This window comes from Scleropages formosus, chromosome 21 (assembly GCF_900964775.1).
Source record: "Scleropages formosus chromosome 21, fSclFor1.1, whole genome shotgun sequence".
NCBI classification, from domain to species: Eukaryota; Metazoa; Chordata; class Actinopteri; order Osteoglossiformes; family Osteoglossidae; genus Scleropages; species Scleropages formosus.
The window spans coordinates 12,288,274-12,303,699 of NC_041826.1; the positions used below are offsets into that span (position 1 = coordinate 12,288,274).

The 15,426-nt window shown below is 45.1% G+C and overlaps 1 protein-coding gene across 1 annotated transcript; it reads left to right on the plus strand.

Annotated features, from left to right (window-relative positions):
- Positions 1 to 514: 514 nt before the first annotated feature.
- Positions 515 to 11,240, plus strand: hap1 (huntingtin associated protein 1). Its single transcript, XM_018726107.2, has 14 exons — positions 515 to 783; positions 3,103 to 3,179; positions 4,057 to 4,173; positions 4,280 to 4,377; positions 4,567 to 4,675; positions 5,062 to 5,140; positions 5,245 to 5,375; positions 6,390 to 6,464; positions 6,727 to 6,938; positions 7,120 to 7,338; positions 7,538 to 7,854; positions 8,288 to 8,515; positions 8,858 to 8,954; positions 9,655 to 11,240. Exons 1-14 carry the CDS (start codon positions 654 to 656, stop codon positions 10,007 to 10,009), a joined length of 2,244 nt encoding a protein of 747 aa, XP_018581623.1. The 5' UTR covers positions 515 to 653; the 3' UTR covers positions 10,010 to 11,240.
- The last annotated feature ends 4,186 nt before the right edge of the window (positions 11,241 to 15,426 follow it).

A 15,426-nucleotide genomic window follows, 5' to 3' on the forward strand; every position in this document is an offset into this window, starting at 1 on the left:
TTTCTGAAGTGAATTACCTTTGTCATGTGGAGGGACTGTGCTTTGATGGAGACAAATTGCTGATACATGTAATTAATCGATATCTGTACCAGTTCTTTTTTGTCTGCAAAATACACACACACACAAACCAATGTGTCACCGCTTTAACTGTGTAGTGGAGCAGTTAACATGCGTGCGCTGTTCCCTTTTCCCATCCACACTGGTGAGCGTTAGGACTCACTAGTGGATTACCAGACTGACTTACAACAAGTTGGACCATACCACCTACAAAACAAAGGGGTTGTTGGTTTTGCTGAAGCACTTTCTTATGTTAAATTACGTCACAAATTTGTGAATATTACATCTGTGCTGTTGTGTTTCTAAGCTCAGATGGGCCTCCTTCTTGTTGGAAAACAACATGATTTATGGCTCCGTGCTCGTGTACTTCTCTCTGCTGAACTGCTCCCCTGTACTGGGCTCCCAGGTTCCTGTGTAAGGTGAAGAGAAAAGTGCATGTCCCTCCAAGTGTGGGCCGTGCTCATTATGGTCCATTAGGTCAGAAGGACGTCAAACGCTGATGGGTCCAACAAAAAAAACAGATTGGTGTGCATGATGGAAGTTGGCTTGCTGCAGAAGAGCGTCTGCAGACCTGAGGTCCGGACTGAGTGCTAGAGATGGACGGTCCGGCTGTTGTGGACACCTGGAACTGCTCTGTTGTCCATGGAGAAGGAGGAGATGACAGCAGGGAGCGGCACCCTGAAGCCGAGCTGAGCACAGAGGTGCTGTGCAGGGAACTGGTGGAAGGTACGGGACAAGGAGCCTGTCTCTGGGGGGGGACGAGAGCCAAGGTGACGGCTGATGATGTCCTTCTTCTGTGCTCTGCTGGTATTTCACACCAATTTGGACATTTGGTCCTTTGGGTGGTCAGAGACGTGCACAGACTGTATTCCAGCTGTGTACTTCAGCAAGGATGATGGCACACCACAGTAAGTAATTTTAAGTTGTCTGCATTGCATTTGAAGTAACTGTGTATCATTATCAGTTTTAAAGCAGTAACAGCCTGGATTGAGACCTTTTATAACATACATCTTTGTTTTACCTCGGTGTCTTTGTATTGACATTGAGGGCTCAATGCTGCGTGTCTCTCACACACACACTTGCATGCACAAGCACGCAATCCCTGCTGGCCTCAAATACATATGGTGCACTCATACTGCTGCCTAACAAGTAAAGAGAACCAGCAACCAGTGTGAGAATCAGTGTGTGTTGGAAATAGCCCCGTTTTGTGGAGCTGCTGCGTTAATCTTGTTAGTAACACTTGACGCAGACAGCGCCCTATTTTTTCCCCACTAAACCCACAGTGACTTAACGGATTCAGACAACCTGCGCAGCTGAACCGTTCTCCTGCAACTTGGTGCTTGTTGTGCTGTCATGGCCAAGGAGGGGTGGGTGCTTCAAACCAACGCATACCAGCACACACTGCTCTATTGGTACTTTTTCATACTCTAGCTGCACACACATTTCTACAGCCCTTTTCTCTCAATGCGGATTTGACTGAAATTCTGAAGCTTCAGCTACTGCACTTATTGCATTGACTTCTGTTCGAAAGGAAAGAGCTACACTTGAGTTGCAGCTGGTTTTACTATTGGGGCTGTAGTCAGTTTTACCTGCTGCTTTTCATTATTCCAGTCACTGTTCTTGTTAGTGTTCTTATCAGTAGAGGACCATGTATCAAAACTGCTGGAGCCATATAGTTTTTTCCTTAATTTTTTTTCAAGAGTGGAAGCAACAAACCTGTTGGAACTTTGTTTTCGTTAGTACTTTTATGTGAGCTTTCCTGTCCCTGTTCCTGACAAAACTCTCAAACTATACCCAGTTGTATCACTTTTGGAGGAACTTGGTGGGGAAAAGTGGGAATTTAGTGTCTCTAAGGTTGCATGTTTCCTTTATATTGAAAGAACCACATGACCTAAATGACCCTGATATGTTGAGACACTCAACAGTAGGGGGGTGGTGTAAGTGAGGAGCTGGTGGGAGGCATTATTAAAGTCCTGGAACTAGGGGAAGGAGGGCTACATTGTTCCCAGGATGTATGTGTCTGCGCGTGTGTATTTATAGAGCAGGAGAGCTCAGGCCCCCGCTGGCCTTGTTCTGTGCCCCACTGTGTATTTGCCAGGCCGCTGTGAACCTGCACTGTCCCAACACACACTCCCAGCAGAGAGAGCCGATCCAGAGGATTATTGAGATGAGGTGGCTGGGGCCATCTGCTGTGTGTGTGTGTGTGTGTGTGTGTGTGTGTGTGTGTCTGTGTCAATGTCTGTGTCTGAGGCGAATGTGTGCTCCTGCACATAGCCTGTCCTGTGCTAAACTCGCATGTAGCCGAAGGACTGTATAGAAAAAGAGGAGACAAACATCTTAAACAGCTAAGCACACGGAAACAAGACTCGGCGGTGTGGTAACATTTATGACCAATTCCAGGCCTCATAAGTCAAACACCAAATGTTTTTAAACTCGAAACCTCTCAGAATGACCTTGCCTTCCCAGTCGACTGTTTTATTAGATAGTGAGCCACACCTGGTGCTCGTTTCTGTCAAATAGGACTCGGATGATACTAGTGAAAAGACATAGGACTGGGCAATCCAGTACAGTGTGGTGAAGTGTGTAAAGTAAAACAGTGTAAAGTATGGTGAGCAGGACTGAAAACTGAATGGAAACACACCAATGTGAATGTTCCATTGTGATGTATACAAATCTGCAGGTCATTCAGTTTCACAACCCCCCCTCCCACATCCCCCATATGGATTTATGATTATGAGTACAGCGAAAACCTGAAAAGGTGTTTTTCACAACTGTTCAGTAATACATCTGTACAGTTGTTTAAAACTCAGCTTTTCAGGTTTACTTGAGTGAGACTCGTTTGAGATGTCTGCAGTGACCGCGCAATGAAGTAGGGAATTCACAATAAAGACAATTAAGACTTGACTTAGTGAACAAATCTTGCAGCTCTTTTTGCTGTGCTCTTCAGTGATGCAGTGGAGACACATACAGAAAGAACAAAGAGCTGAATGTTTTCATGCGCTCAGAACTTGAGTTCTCTTGCTGTGTGTGTTTTTTTTTCTGCAGTGCTGTGTGCTGAGAGGGTGGCTCAGGTCACTAAGACCTACCATGACATCGAAGCCGTTACGCATCTGCTGGAAGAGGTACGAGGCCCAAGCGTGTGAAGGAATTCTCAACCCTCTACACGTGAAGCACATGCATTCTACCCAATAAGATTTTCACTGAATCCTGCCTTGTGAAATGGAAAAATAAACGCGACACTAATGCGTGGCAGTCTTCTCAAAGCTATGCTGAACTATACATACATGAAGTAACTGTTGATTTTAAAAACTAGTGGCATTTAAAACATAGAACCATTGTGCTGTGTTTTTGTCCTCTGAACCACCGAAACATTATGGTTCACCAGGAAAAGAACTGGTGCATCAGGAATGTCTTGCAATACAGTGGTGTTTCTTGGTGAATTATTTCTTGGTGAAATTACTATTTGTTCAAACAAAATAAGCCAGTGTTTGTTGTATCATGTATGTATGATGAATACTACAGATTGATCTCTATTTATGTATATTTATTTTAACTTTTATTATTAAAAACTAAAGGAAAGGTAGGAGAGCACACACAAGCTTACGGAAACAGTAGTCTTTCTTGTAACATGACGGTCCTGTTTGGAAAGATGCCATCATCAGCATCTCGTCTCCTCTGCTGAATGTTTCTCATATGCTTGGAACTTCAGTACTCTTGCTCTTGATGAAGGTGCCCACAGAAGTGCGTCCAGTTGGTATTGCATTATTAATGCTTTATCACCCTTTTTGTACAATGGTCCACATTTATTACAGGCCTAGTATTGTACACTGCAGGCAATGGAGTATATGGTACAGTATAGTATAGTACCGTATGGGTGCAGTACAATGTATGTGGATAAAAGGCAAATGAGGATTAGGCCTTCGTACACAGACATGCTGGTGGTGACCATCATTTACACTGTTGGGGTTATTTTGTTGTTCTGTCCCTGTCTGAGCATAGAAGGAGCGGGACCTGGAGCTGGCGGCCCGGATTGGTCAGTCACTGCTCAAGCAGAACAGGGCCCTAGCTGAGCGCAATGAGCTGCTGGAAGAGCAGCTCCACATCTCCACAGAGGAGGTATGACATGCCATGCTCAGTTATGAGGGCAAACAGTCTGCGTGTATGTATGTGTGTCCTACGCATACAATGTGTACTGAGACTGATCTACGTCCCCAACGCGAAGATTGCCCAGCTGCGCCATGAGCTCTCCATGAGGGAGGACCTACTGCATCTGTATGCCAGTACGGAAGAGATGGATTCCTCCTTGGAAAAGTCTTTACTGTGAGTTCTCAACACGCAAAGAACTGCAAATCACATGGAGTTTCACTCAAAAATGCTGGGACACTTAAGGGAGGGAACCCTAGTGCTGGCGCCGCTGCATTTGAGCTCTGGGCTACATGTCTTGGGTGCAAGTCCTAGCAGCAGCAATGCTTCCACTGAAACACACTGTTTGTGTCATTCCTCTTTCAGGATGAGGAGGAGCGAGTCATCAGTCTCCTTCAGCAGCTACATCGACCACGACTTCCTGCAGCAGAAGCTCAAGGGGCTGGAGGAGGAGAACCACAGGTTACGTTCAGAGGTGAGCTTTAACCACCGTCAAACTTACTTGAGCTACACTGGCTCCTCGTGTTTTGAATTTTTGACTTAGGCATTTTCAAACATTTTCTAATTTACTTATGTTTAATACCATTTTCTTCACCATTCTGTTACAAAATCTCTTCTGTTGTGAGGCCTTCTAAAATGATCCCAGTTGCCATGTTTTGCTGTTAGTTTTCAGTTAAAGTATCCAGACAGAACATTGGTATGGGACTCAGTTGATTCTACTGACTTCCAGAGTGTTTCCGGCTCGTGTCTGGTGTTCCCGAGTGTCAGCGATCAGTAGCAACACAAGGAATGCTGTGCATGTTAATGGGATGAATCGGTCAGCAGTCAGCACTGAATGGGATTTTGAATTTGAAATTTTAGGCCGTTGAACTGACTTCAGAAACATCCAGCTACGAGGAGCAGGAACAGCAACTGATGAGGGACTGTGTGGAAGAGCTTGGTACGTAACCTTCTCTGTGACACATTCTTGTGCTTACTAGGTTTAGGTTATTCCGTATACCTTCTCACTGCTGAACTCACTGTGCTCTTGAACACACACTGCAGCTTTAGCCAATAAACAGGTGGTGGCGCTGTCAGATGAACTGGCCCGCAAAGTGGAGGACACTCTGAGACAACAGGAGGAGATAAGCTGTCTGCTGGCCCAGATTGTAGACCTGCAGCAGCACAATAAAGTGGTGAGATGCATCTGCTCGCATACCGGACATACATTTTTATACACACAGTAACAAAACTCCCACTGTGTAATGATAATATTGCACCAAACTCACAGAAAACCTTCTTGTGGGACCACATTCACTGTGCTCCCCAAACGGGGGTTGATGAGATTCCACTTGTAATAATGTGAAGTCAGAACTCACATCACATTCTAAATTAACAGAATATAGTGAAGTAGTTGAGTGTAAGGTAATGTTCTCTGAGTGTAAAGTGCTTTGGAGAAAAGCATCTGGTAAATTAATAAAAACTCACATTTCCCTCAGCACTTCACTTAACTAGGTTGTCAGTCAAGAAGGAACAAAACTCAAGACTAAAGTCTTGATTGGCAAACCTGGCCAACGAAATGAGGAAAGCAGCTTTTTAGTGGTTCGCTGTTTTTTTTTTTTTTTTTTAAAAAAAAAAAAAGTGAGTGCGACTCACAGCTCACCGTCAAGGGTGAAATCCACAGGAGACATCATGGTTGCAGTAGTAATGACCTGATTAGTTTTAGGAGAGAAATTGAAAACATTAAATGTCGGGGGTGGGGAAATATCAAAGTAACAAGAAGACGACAGAAATGTAACGGAATAAAAGTGCATTTTTTTTCAAAAGAACTCAAGAAAGTATTGATACCAAAATGTACTGTTTCTCCAGAGAGTTACTGAAGTACAAGTAGTGGAGGAAGTGTGACTCCTTACTGTCCACCTCTGTAAGCGATTGTTATCATGTTGGTCTTAAGCCTGAATTTTAAGGTGTCCAGAGCAAAGATGTTCTTATGTGATGATGTGATTGAAGGAGGATCCACCAGGTCAAAGTTCTTGTACATGTAAACTTACTCAGCCTATAAGGCTTTGAAAGACTTTAAGCGTTGATTGTTGTACACTACTTTTTAAAATAAATGATGTCTTTTGGGCAGTTTGTCTTTGTCTTGTCATCACAGCTTCTATGTATGGTCTGTATCTGTTGTATTCTGACCAAGCTGTTCCCTCACTCAGCTCTTGACAGAGAACGAAGAGCTAACACAACACCTGAGTGCATCTCGGGAAAGTCAAGCCCAACTCACATCAGAAGTGAGTCCACCTTTTTCACGTATATCTGGAACAGAACAAATGACACTGTATACTATATGTATCAGACGAAAGTCCTTATCACACACATCATATTTTCCTTGGTGTCACGTATGTCTTTGTTATTTCTTGTCTAGAGAAAACTTTCTGAAAGAGTTCACTGTTTTACTGTGTTTGATCCACTTGATGGTGCAGTCAGTCATTGATCCTTTGGGAAAGTGCATGCCATAATGTTTTCTGGATTTCTACGCAATGTGTCACACAGTTGAAGGAGCTTCAGGACAAGTACTGCGAGTGTGAGGACATGCTGCGTGAGGCGTCGCAGGAGCTCAAGAACCTGCGCAACAAGAGTCTGCCCAACAGCACGGTGAACCGCTACAGCACACTGACGGCCCTTGTCCCTATGGAGTCGCTGGCTGCTGAGATCGAAGGCACCATGAGGAGGGGCCTGGACAGCCCGGCACCGCCAGAGTACAGGTAAGGGACCCGCTGTCAGGAAAAAGCACACCTGTCACACCTCTACACACACGCATGCCAGTAGTCAAATTGAATTGCTTGTAAGAAAGCACAGTTAAAAATCGTTAAATAAGTCCCTGGGAAAGGGCGTAACAAATCGATAAAGGTCTTCACCCAACTGCTTCTCACATGCTCTCCATAGGAGCCACCCTTTTCGCGTGTTTGAGACGGTGAAGGCAGCCAATCAAGCGGCCCGCCTGCGCTCCCGCTGCCATTCGCCTCAGATTCCTGGCTCCAGTCCGCCGTCAGGCCGCTCCAGCTGTGTGAGCACACCGCGCACCAGCTGCTACGGCTCCTGTAGCGCCAGCGTCAGCCTGGAGGAGAAGGCATCTTTGAGCCAGGGGCCCCCTGTACAGCTCAGGTGGGCACGCTGCTTTAACGTGGTAACGCCATGGAACGTTTTGCTTGCAAATGTTAACTGTGGGGTAGTAAGCCAGAGACACGTTACAGTTCATGTGTGAGCAGACCCTTGAATGTACGCTTTTTCTGGCTTACAGCACCGGTGGCTGATGTGTGATAAAAGTTCAGGTAAAGCTCTGTGTATCTGTATCCCCATGCAGCGAGGTGGAAGAGAAGCGCCTGGGACAGCCAGGCACCCCAGGTGGTCAGGACTTGGAGGCGGCACTGCAGCGCCTCTCGGCCCGCCAGCAGAGCCACGACTCGAGCCGGCCCTTCTTCGAAGTGGAGCGTGAACGCAAACTGCAAGCGTTGGAGGTTGAGGGCGACACCTCCAGTGGTTTTCTCACACCCAATGACAGTCTCCTGTCCATCGGCACCAACTACTCGAGTAGCTCACTGCACTCGTCGGCCTCGGGCGTCTCTAGCAGCTCACGCTCCTGCCTGCCTGACCGCCTGCAGATTGTCAAGCCCCTGGAAGGTGAAGCTCTGCAGGGATCAATTGATCGTGTCTTGGGGGCCATTTGTAAAGAACGCAATACAGGCTGCTCTGGCTCCTAGGAGGAATTAAATGTGGGACGTTATTACCATTAAATTACACTGTTCCTCTTGGTTTGTGCGCACAAATGTCAGGAGCTGATGTGCAGAAGGATCAAGAGAAATTAGCAAATGTATAATGAAATGAGGAACAGTAGGGGGCACAGTAGTTAGAGCTGTTTGCTTCCACTGGGAGGTCACAGGTTTGAATCTTACCTCCTGCTGCAGAACCCTGGATCGAGGTACTTACCTTGAATTGACACACTAAAAATTACCCAGCCCTGCCTGTGGGTAAATTAGTGTACGTCTTTGACGGCCCTCGTGTTGTTATTGCAGGTGTCAGATAAATGAACAGATGTTTGCCCTTCTGCCCTCAGGCTCAGCGACACTGCACCACTGGCAGCAGCTGGCCAAACCCAACTTGGGTGGCATCCTGCAGCCCCGTCCCGGGGTCCTGACCAAGGACTTCCGGGAGCTCGACGTGGACCTGCAGCATGTGTACAGCCTGAACGATCTGGAGGAGGACGAGGCCGAGCCAAGCCAGGCCCCGCGGTGGGAGGGCCTGGACCCAGCAGTGTGGGGCACTGTGGGAAACTGTGCCACAGGTGTGAATGAGCTGAGCACATAAGAACTTTGCTTATGAATCATCAGCACATACTTACGTACGCCAGATAGGAGAGCTTTTTACTATATGAAAAAATCACTGCGTGCAGTAGCTGCTCATTGCCCAGTGTTGTCACTGCTGAGGCTCCTCTTACAAACACAGTAAAGGCAGTGTTTGTGTGGTATGTGTGTGATGGTGTCTCTGCCGTCTTCCATATCCTGCCCTTCCAGCTGTTCTCAAGTACCATTACCTCCTGTCCTTTGTGTGTCTCCATACCGTCTCTTATTTGTACGTGCATGTGCATGGGCGCACAGTGCTAACCCCACCCCGCTGCTCCCTCCAGCCTCTCCGTCCTGCCCCTGGCTGCCCCAGACCCCTCCCACACATCTTCCTACCCTCTGCGGGACTCAGCATCCCTCTCTCACAGCCATCCCGCACAGGTAAGGCACAGGTAGACCTGCAGGGAGTCCACAGTAGCACAGTTGTACTGTGTTTAAACCCAGCCTGTACTCTACACTTCACATCCTGTTAGTGCCTCAGTGTTGCCAAGTGTAACAACAATTTGTCATTCAGGAGGAGATGATTGCATTAATATTTTGACAATTATTACATTATTATGACATTAGGTTATTACAGTGTTAGCCTTGTGTGGTGAAGGCACTTCCCGCAGCTTGGGGATGTTCGCTCTCAGTGGAGGGTGTCTTCAGGCCGACCACTGTCTCTTACTGCTGCTGCTTGTTTTCTGTTATTTAATTAGTATAACTGATTAACAGCGGCAGAGAGAAATGGTAAATATCTCTGTATATACGAAGTGAAAAGTGTCCAAGTGCCTAGGAGTTATCTTGAAGGTTAAGTATTTATGTAAATATTTATTTAGTACTAAAAGTTTGTTTTTTTTGTGTGAAGAGAAACAGTCCTGCTCAGGTTTTCTAGACAATAGTTTTGTTTAAAGAGTTTAACACTTTAAACTTTCGTGTTTCTGTCTGTGTAACTAACTATAACTGATAACGGACTATAAATGATTTTAAGAGTCTAAGTTACTATAACTGAGTGTAACTGACAATAACTGACTATCTGATTAACTGTTTAGTGATGCTGGAGCTCATGTTGGGCATCCCTCCTTGTTTCTCTTGTCTGCAGTGCTGACCCTCACTGCCCATCCGCTGGTGGGAATGCAGGGCATGTGATGCCCCCTGGGGAGAACCGTGACAACCACCGTGCTGCCCTTCCGTCTCCTCTGGGAATCGTGGAACTGCTGCAGCAGCAGGGCATCTCGGCCTCCGCAGACCCCCGGCTGCTGCTCGACTCCAGGTGGGCACGCCCTCCGTCCAGGAAGGGGAAGAGTGTCTTCAGCCTCAACCTGGTGGAGAAGCTGCAGAGTTTAGGGCTGGATAAAGTGGCGGAGCGAGGCCTCATTGAGTGTGAGGGAAGGCGGTCAAGCGAATGCCCTGCAGATGACTGCACAGCACCCCCTACAGTGGAAGCGCTCACCTAGCCCCCCCAGCATGGTTTCTGTGTATCTTTATTTTACGCCTGCAGCCGCCATCCCTCCGTGTTGGGGGGGTCACCTGGCCACCTGTCCGTTGTCAGCCACTCTCCACACGGAAATATTTGTACACTTTGATGCAGGTGGGGAAGCAATAACCATGTTTTACCCAGCTGTTTTCGGAGCACGTTTGTGTGACAAAAAATGCTGCTGTTTGTGTTTGAGTGATGACTGAAAAAGCCCTTAGAAAGAACAGGAGGGATGAAGAGCGCAGGGTGCTGCTTGTCCTGGTGGCATCTCTGCCCCTTATCTCCTTCTCCTCTTCCTCCTTTTACTTGAAATGGCTGCACTTCAGCGGCCACGTGTCTGTTTTTCAGGGCCACTATACTGCTGGTACAGTGCAGTATTTCCATGCTGCTTCATCCCTTTACCATGTTTTTTTCATCTTGAGAGCAGAATACTGGGTGGACTGATTAGGTATATTTGTACAACAGCCTGCTCTGTGAAGCATTGATATTTTACTGGTGATTCAACAGCAATCATATTAGAAAATGTCACTTGGGTCATTATTAATTTGTTCCTTAGTTGACACTTTTATCCAAAGCAAGTAACACTGATGTCCCCATTTATATAGCAGGGTAATTTTTACTGTATCACTTCAGGGTGCTACAGCAGTGGTGAAAGTGGGTTTGAGCTGCAGGTCTGTGTTCTCGTGTGCTCTGCTGCATCGGGTCAGGGTGCGAGGACGTCTGACCAGTTAAGGAAGAAAATGCAATGGAAGAGTATTTGCCTGTTTGATTTTTTTATTTATTTTGAAAAACAATATCCGCAGGTGTTAATTATTTTTAATGGCTCAATATTTCCTTGGTCAGTTAGCTCATGTGCTCTCAAACTCTCACTGCACTGTAACTGTAGCTGTGATGTCACTGTAATCAGTCAACAATAAGCAACTGAATGGTCAAAACGGTTATTTAGGAGCTTCTCAAATATCTCAATATGCTGTCTATTTGACATTAATACATGAAAGTATAAAAAAAATGCATATTCATAAGGAATTCATTATTTCTTCACCACCTCATGGCAAGTGCTGATGTGGCTCATCAGTGCCTTCTGCTAAAGAACCCAGGTTCAAATCCCACCTTGTGCTCTATACCTTTGATCAGTGTACTTACTCTGAAGTGATGCAGTAAAAATTTTCCTGGTGTATCATAAATGGGTAAATCATTGTGAGGCACTTGAGAAGGGCGTCAACTAAATGAATAAAGTTAAATACAGTGGGGAGACAGCTGGTAGTGTAGTGGTTAGAGCAGCTCCCTTTGGACCCAAAAGTAGCAGGTCCAAATCCAACCTCCGTCTTCAGTACCCTTGAGCAAGGTACTTACCCTAAATTACTCCAGTAAAATTGTCCAACTGTATAGATGGGTAAATAATTGTAAGTAGATTAACACTTTGTCGCTTTGGAGAAAAGTGTCAGATAAACGTGTTTAATAACTAGTGTACCTATTTGTGTTCATATGAAATTCTACACGCAAAGCACTTAGTTTAGGTGAAATGTGTTAGTTTGACTTCTGTGAGCTCTCAATGTGCTATTAAATGAAAGGAGACACATTTGCATGTTTCAGAAATTGGGTATTTATTTCAAAGGGAATGAACCCGGTTCAGCAGATGCTGAGACTGTAAAGGTGGGTCTGTGATTCTGTGTTCAGTGCTGCTCCTGTTCCTGCTGCGGTTCCTCTGCACTCCGGCGCCCAAAGTCCATCCAGCCCTGATAGTCACGCTCAGAGAAGGGTTCGCTTCCCCAGCAACCCTCCTTGTTCATGAGCTCTGCAGGAGCACAGAGTCAGTGTGAACGCACTCACTGCCTTCACTCCTCACACTTCAGTGTGCTTCAACAGAGACCAGCCAATCTACAAAGTTTAAAGTTTAAAACCACAACAACCAGGCCAACGGAAACCTGATCATATGAAGTGTGTCTGTTGATCACCTGTGCGCCAGGTGTGTTGAACAATGTGAGGGAAAAACACCAGTTCATCTTATGAACCTGAGTTATACTGTATATGTTCAAAGGTACAAATTTTCCAATTTGATATTTTAATGCCCCCTGCTATTTTTCCCATTGGAAAAAATTTTGTTTTACTCTCAGCTGATGACTGCAAGCAGAAACAGAAGTGTGTGACTACCTTAATTCAACTCACTCCCATAGTGTTTACATCTCCTGTCTGCTGTTCCTGATGAATAACATGAGGAACATCGCACATGATTATGGGGAAAAAAATTGGTCAACAACTAATGTTGGAGGTAGAAGGTATGGGTTCTAAGATGGGTTCAAATTAGATTTTAATTGTTTGAAGTTAATGAAAACAAGCATTACATGGCAATGGTCTGGGATGTATCCTGCCTCACACCTGTGCTTCTGGGTCAGATTCCTGACTGCAATGACGCTGCATCGGACAAGTGGTCAGTGATAATGGACGAATGGATCTGTGTTACAGATTTTTAAGTTATTATAGATTTCCCTGAGGTCTCCATAGAATCTAATTATCATAAAAGATGGTAGGGTGTCTATTATAGTAGCCTTCATTGACTATGACTCAGTAGTATAAGTGATTTTGGAGCTACAGACAAACTGAGTTATGAACAGACATTTTTAACAATTTAAATTAAAAATGCTTATTTTGAATAGCTACTGATGTACAAAAACACTTCTGCACTTTAAATAAAATGCCCTACAGTTAAAAAGCACCACCTGTTACTGGGGAATGCAGAACATTGTTAAAAATGGGTAACAAAAAATATGGATCAGACTGATGTGAAATTATGGCAAAATAATAGGATGCCTATAGAAACACATCAAGGAAAATCTGAGGAGGCAAGTGTTCAGTCCTGTTGTAAAAGGCTGGTTTATTTCATTTGGGGGGGCACGGTGACGCAGTGGGTTGGACTGGGTCCTGCTCTCCTGTGGGTCTGAGGTTCAAGTCCCACTTGGGGTGCCTTGCGATGGATTGGCTTCCTGTTCTGGGTGTGTTCCCTCCCCCTCCAGCCTTATGCCCTGTGTTGCCGGGTCAGGCTCCGGTTCTCCGCAACCCCGTATGGGACAAGCGGGTCAGAAAATGTGTGTGTATTTCATTTGGTTTAGAACTTAAAACTAATTTGATATTAACTATTTCTGTTAAAAATATGAGATGATTCGAGATTCTTACATGAATTCAAGCACAAAATTACAAAAATACAAGCACTATGAAAATGAAGCAGTTCATAGATATTTATAACATAACTTGTCTCTTAGCTCGTGCCATCTTACTGTGAAAGGAATCATGTTTTGTATCTCTGGAACAGTACATACACTTAAAAGGGAAATGTTTCATCTAAACAGGAGCCATAGGGGCCCTTTTTCCAAAGAGATGTTCTCACTGTATTCTGTGTAATCAAATTGGAATGGTTTTGTGGAAAAAATTTTCAGTAGCAATAAAGGTTTGTACCATGCTTTTAAATATTCACCTCTAAGTTAGGTAAGAGATATATTGTATTAATTAATGTATAGGTTTTTCCCAGCTGAAATCTTAATAAATCGAAAGAAAATTGAAACAAGCTGCTTTTGGAAGCTGCTTTATATGGGTTCTAAAGCTGTTTATGCAGCCAGTGTTCTGGCAAGACCTCTGTTCGTTTATCTCTGATCATTTACATTCATCCAACTCTTTCCTCTAAAGTGATTGGAGTGTTGAGGTACACACACTAATTGACCCATTGAAGCAGCACGGTCATTTTTACTTTATCACGACCGGGTAAGTACCTTAAGGAAGGGCACCACAGCAACAGGGGGAACTCAAATCCAGGTCCTTTGGTTGCAAGGCAGGGGCCCAAACGACCATGCCCCCTGCTTTTCAGTATCATAAATCATATCGTTCATAAGGTGTCTATATAGTAAGTACAACGTTTCCACTTCCTACCGTTTTGTCTCACAAGCTGTCAGTGTCCTGTACTTATTTCAAGCTCTTTGTGTAACATTTACTCCTCCAGCGGTCACTTTTTCTTCGCCCTCTGTGCAGTGTATCGATTGCGTCACACAATGATGATTATGATTTTATGGTCCATACCTGAAATCGCCTGCAGTATTTGCCTAGAGATGAAAACGCGCTGATCCTCAGCCGGGGAGCTCGCGCGCTCCATATGCGCACCCCCGGCCCCCGGTGCGTCGTGCCCGCGCGTGGCTCGTGCGCGAGCGGCGGCCGAGCAAGAGGCCGCGAGCGCCACCAGGAGCGCGCACACGTGTATGTATCTGGATGTCATACCTGGAGCAAACCTGGGGAAAAGGACGTTCCGTTTTACGCAGCTGCAGACATGATAAGCCTTGGAAATAGTGCTGGAAAATCGTCCAGTCAGTGTGACTGATTACATACATTTACATTATTTATTCAGCAGACGCTTTTCTCCAAAGCGACTACCAGTGAACTCTATGTAGTGTTGTTACCAGCCCACACACCTTATTCACCAAGGTGACTTACACTGCTAGATACACTACTTACAATGGTAGTCACGTGGCCTCTTCACCTGTGACTCCGATTCCCTGCGGTCCCCGAAATGCAGGTGGCAAAGTCAAGTTACACTCGGAGCCGTGCGGCCGTTAGAAATCCTGAGAAAAATTGCGACGAGTTTATAAAGGAGAGAGCCGAGGCAGAAATGCGCCACTAAAATAGGAGAAATTAAAACGCGCTTAATAATCATGTTTTATCAGACTACAAGGTCTGCCACCTTATTTATTATGGAAGAAAAGTGTCTTTGTAATGTCTTTGAAAGACTTTGTCTTCTTGTATTGTGTACTGTATGTTATGTATGGGGGCGGCACGGTGGCACAGCGAGTACCGCTGCGGTAATCACAGCGCCTGGGTGGTGCGAGAGGACGTGGGTTCGATCGCTGCTCAGTTTGCGTGGAGTTTGCATGTTCTCCCGTGGCTGCGTCGGTTTCCTTCGGGTGCTCCGGTTTCCTCCCACAGTTCAAAGACATGCTGCTCAGGTTCACCCGTAGTGTGTGAGTGACAGAGAGAGTGTGTTCCAGTGTAAGTAGTGTATCTAGCAGTGTAAGTCACCTTGGTGAATAAGGTGTGTGGGCTGATAACACTACATAGAGCTCACTGGAAGTCGCTTTGGAGAAAAGCGTCTGCTAAATATGTAATGTATTACTTGAATTAGTCTTTTTTTCTCTTCGGCTTTTTCTCTTAAAACAACTATGATTCTGTCTATAGGCAATAAATAGGAAATATCGATTTGTTCCCTTAACCAACTTATGTCTAAAAAATAAGTTCAGTTATCAGTCCGTTTTCAGTCATGATTAGCATAAATTTGGGTTCTGCGCACATATACAATGTTCACGTAAGTATTATCCTAAAAAATTACAAAAAAACATTTATAAATTAGATTTAACTTCTTCC